Source organism: Nannospalax galili, unplaced genomic scaffold (assembly GCF_000622305.1).
Source record: "Nannospalax galili isolate Female #2095 unplaced genomic scaffold, S.galili_v1.0 scaffold8917, whole genome shotgun sequence".
Classification (NCBI taxonomy): Eukaryota; Metazoa; Chordata; class Mammalia; order Rodentia; family Spalacidae; genus Nannospalax; species Nannospalax galili.
The window spans coordinates 1-3,978 of NW_008339560.1; the positions used below are offsets into that span (position 1 = coordinate 1).

Consider the following 3,978-nt stretch of genomic DNA (forward strand, 5'->3'; position numbering starts at 1 on the left):
GCTGGAAGTCTTGGTGGGAGGGTGAGACACTGCAGGAGGCACCTCAGCCCCGTCTTCCCCAACCCCCTCTCTGTTCTCCCATCCACAAATTCTGTTTTGCTATTATTACCTTTCCTTGTGTCGCAGACAGTAGATGTGATTAAGAACTCAGGTCTGGAGAGACGGCCCAGCGATTAAGAGCACTGGCTGCTCCTACAGAGGACCTGGGTTCAATACCTAGTACCCACATGGCAGCTAACAACTATCTCACCTCAAGTCCCAGGGGATCCAACACCCTCTTGTGACTTCCTCTGGCAACTGCACAACGTGGATGCACTTGCGTACATGCAGGCCATACACTCATACACACAATAAATAAAATAGCACATACAGGAACTCAGACTGTAAAATTGAAACCACAAAGGACAAGTCGAGCCCTCGAGTTGCAAAAGCAAGAGGCTTTTATTTTACACAGGTACCTGTGGGCACAGCTCCTGACAAAGGGAGAAGCGCGCCCCAGGTCTGGGGTTTGGGGTCTTTATAGGGCAGAAGCAGTTTACAGAAGCAGAAGCGTGGTTATTGGTTAGTTTAAACTATTACAAAATGCTATAGGGAGAGCGGGGGGGCTTACTTATCATTAAGCCAGATGTTTCAACCATAAAACTTACTTATCAGTGAGTTGGAGATGTCTCAGCCATGAAACTCACTAATTAGAGAGTTGGCCATGAAGCTTACTTATCGGCAAGTTGGAATTCTTGACCAGCACATGACCTGCCTGAGACGTGACTTGTCTGAGAGGCTTCATGGCTCCTGACTTTTATATTTTTCAATGTCATTGTGGTAAAGAATAGTTTCCAGCTGCTAAATTAACTTTCAATCATAATCTCAAATACATTTGTAAGATGTACATACTTTCTCAGGGTATATTTACATCAGTGGCTCCAGTGGCTCATCTCCTTGTGAGGTAGTTAAGGCAAGCTCAAATGTAGTGCCCTGTTCTAGGACTACAACTGTCTGTGAGTCTACAGTTTAGAATAATGCCCAGTTTTCTAAGACTTATCAGTAATCTCCCCTTTTTAACTCCAAACACTGGATCAGGATGGATGTAGGACTGAGGTTTCCATTGTAAATCAGAGAGAGAAGAAGCACTGACCGAGGGTCTGCTTTGAGGTCCTGACACTAACTCTTCATAACCATGTCATGAAGGGCATATTAACCTGGCCTGGCCAAACCTCACTTATCTCCATTGTAAAATCAAAATTAATTTTATAAAAAGTATGTGCCTTACAGGCCTAAGACTATCATATCAGGTATGACTTTTTTTAATGGTTTTTTGAGACAGGGTCTCTCTATAGCCCCAGCTGGCCTGGATTCGCTATGGAGACCAGGTTGGCCTCAAACGCACAGAGATCCGCCTGCCTCTGCCTCCTGCGTGCTGGGATTAAAGGCGTGAGCCACCATGGTATAACTTTTGAGTGTGAATTTTTAACCAATTAAGGGCTGTCCAAAGGCTCGTTTTCATGAGTAATATAAGGCTCAGTTTCAGTTTGGGGCCATTTGTCTTTATCTAAAACATCATTCTTTAAGTAAGTTCAAGGAAGAAAAATCATCTTTGGCTGAAATATTTTAAAAACATTTTATTCATTTATTGTATGCATGTGTGTATGTGTGGGGGCACGCACATGTAACAGCACGTGTGTGGAGGTCAGAGGACAATTTGTGGGAGTCAGCTCTCCCCTTCCACCTTGTGTGTCCCAGGGATTGAACTTGCGTTGTCATCAGGCTTGGCAGCAGGAACATTTACTTTGTGAATATGGTGTTTCTTGTGTTCTTCTAATGACTTTTTTGGTTTTGGTCTTTGGTTTTGTTGTTGTTGTTTGTTTTTCTGAGACAGGGTCTCCCTTTAGCCCCAACTGGACTGGAATTTTATATGTAGGCCAGGCTGGCCTCTGTCTCACAGAGATCCGTCTGCCTCTGCCTCCCAAGTGCTGAGATCAAAGGTGTGCGCCACCACACCCAGCTATAATCACTTATATTTAAAAATATAGTTTAGAATAAGTATCCGTCTCTTCCTGAGACTTCATACACTTCAGGTAAATTGAAGTGATATCTTTAGCTTAGATTTAATTCCAGGTCTGTATTATTATTTTATCTGCAGACACAAGTTTGGTTAAAAATGTTCACTTTGAAACCACTACAACTCTTTTTTCTACCAGGTAATGTTGTGAATGGAACAATTGGCAAACAGATGGTGGACATGCTGGTGGAGTCTTCCAACAATGTAGAGATGATTCTCAAGTTCTTCGACATGTTCCTGAAACTAAAGGACATGACATCCTCTGACATATTTAAAGAGTATGACCCTGATGGCAAAGGGGTCATTTCCAAGCGGGACTTCCACAAAGCCATGGAGAGTCACAAGCACTGTACCCAGTCAGAGACTGAGTTTCTGCTGTCTTGTGTGGAGACCGATGAAAACGAAACACTGGACTACGAAGAGTTCGTCAAGCGGTTCCATGAGCCAGCAAAGGACATCGGCTTCAACGTCGCTGTCCTGCTGACCAACCTCTCCGAGCACATGCCCAATGACACGCGGCTGCAGACCTTCCTGGAACTAGCGGAGAGCGTGCTCAACTACTTCCAGCCCTTCCTGGGCCGCATCGAGATCATGGGCAGCGCCAAGCGCATCGAGAGGGTCTATTTTGAGATCAGCGAGTCTAGCCGAACCCAGTGGGAGAAGCCACAGGTCAAGGAATCCAAGAGGCAGTTTATATTCGACGTGGTCAATGAGGGAGGCGAGAAGGAGAAGATGGAGCTGTTTGTGAACTTCTGCGAAGACACCATCTTCGAGATGCAGCTGGCCGCTCAGATCTCAGAGTCAGATCTGAACGAGAGGTCAGCCAGCAAAGAGGACAGCGAGGAGAGGCCGGAACAGCAGGTGCCCAGGATGGGCTTCTTCTCCCTCTTCACTGTGCAGTCGGCCCTGTCCACGCTCAGGTACAACCTCCTGACACTGGTGCGGATGCTCAGCTTGAAGAGCCTGAAGAAGCAGATGAAGAGGCTGAAGAAGATGACGGTGAAGGACATGCTGGCCACATGCTTCTCGTCCTACTGGAGCGTGCTCCTCATCCTGGTGCACTTCGTGGCCAGCGTCTGCAGGGGCTTTGCACGCATTGTCTGCAGCCTGCTGCTGGGGGCCAGCCTGGTGGAAGGTGCTAAGAAGATCAAGGTGGCAGAGCTTCTCGCCAACATGCCGGACCCCACTCAAGACGAGGTCCGGGGAGATGAAGAGGAAGGAGAGAGAAAACCCTCAGAGACTGCCTTGCCCTCTGAAGACCTGACAGACTTAAAAGAACTCACAGAGGAAAGCGACCTCCTGTCGGACATATTTGGCTTGGATCTGAAGCGGGAAGGCGGGCAGTACAAACTCACTCCTCACAATCCGAATGCTGGCCTCAGCGACCTCATGTCCAACCCAGTCCCCGTCCCTGAGGTGCCAGAAAAATTTCAGGTAATTTATCTCTAAGTCATCACAGCGCTCTCTCTGTCTCTGTCTCTGTCTGTCTCTGTCTCTGTCTCTGTCTCCCTCTCTGTCTCTCTCTCTCTGTCTCTCTCTCTGTCTCTGTCTCTCTGTCTGTCTCTGTCTCTCTGTCTGTCTCTGTCTCCCTCTCTGTCTCTCTGTCTCTCTCACTCTGTCTCTCTCTCTCTCTCTCTCTCTCTCTGGTCTTCAGGTAGATAGAACAAATGAAAGTTGGCCCAGCGTTTATGTTGGAGACGCTGGTGTTGAACTACAAGACTTGAATTATTAACAACAAAAAGACTTTGGGGAAGACAAACCTAGGTTTGTTAGCACTCTGTAAGAATTATTATCATTACACCGGGCGTGGTGGTGCACGCCTTTAATCCCAGCACTCGGGAGGCACAGGCAGGCAGATCTCTGTGAGTTCAAGGCCAGCCTGGTCTACATAGTGAGTTCCAGGCCAGCTGGGGCTACAGGGA

General features: G+C 47.3%; 1 protein-coding gene across 1 annotated transcript in view; it reads left to right on the plus strand.

The window, feature by feature from the left end:
• Positions 1 to 2,195: 2,195 nt before the first annotated feature.
• LOC103735146 (ryanodine receptor 2-like) overlaps positions 2,196 to 3,978 on the plus strand; it is a gene marked incomplete at both ends in the record, with an annotated part of 32,045 nt that continues 30,262 nt past the window's right edge. The window contains 1 exon segment of the mRNA XM_008834277.1: positions 2,196 to 3,490. Coding sequence (XP_008832499.1) covers positions 2,196 to 3,490 — 1,295 coding nt within the window.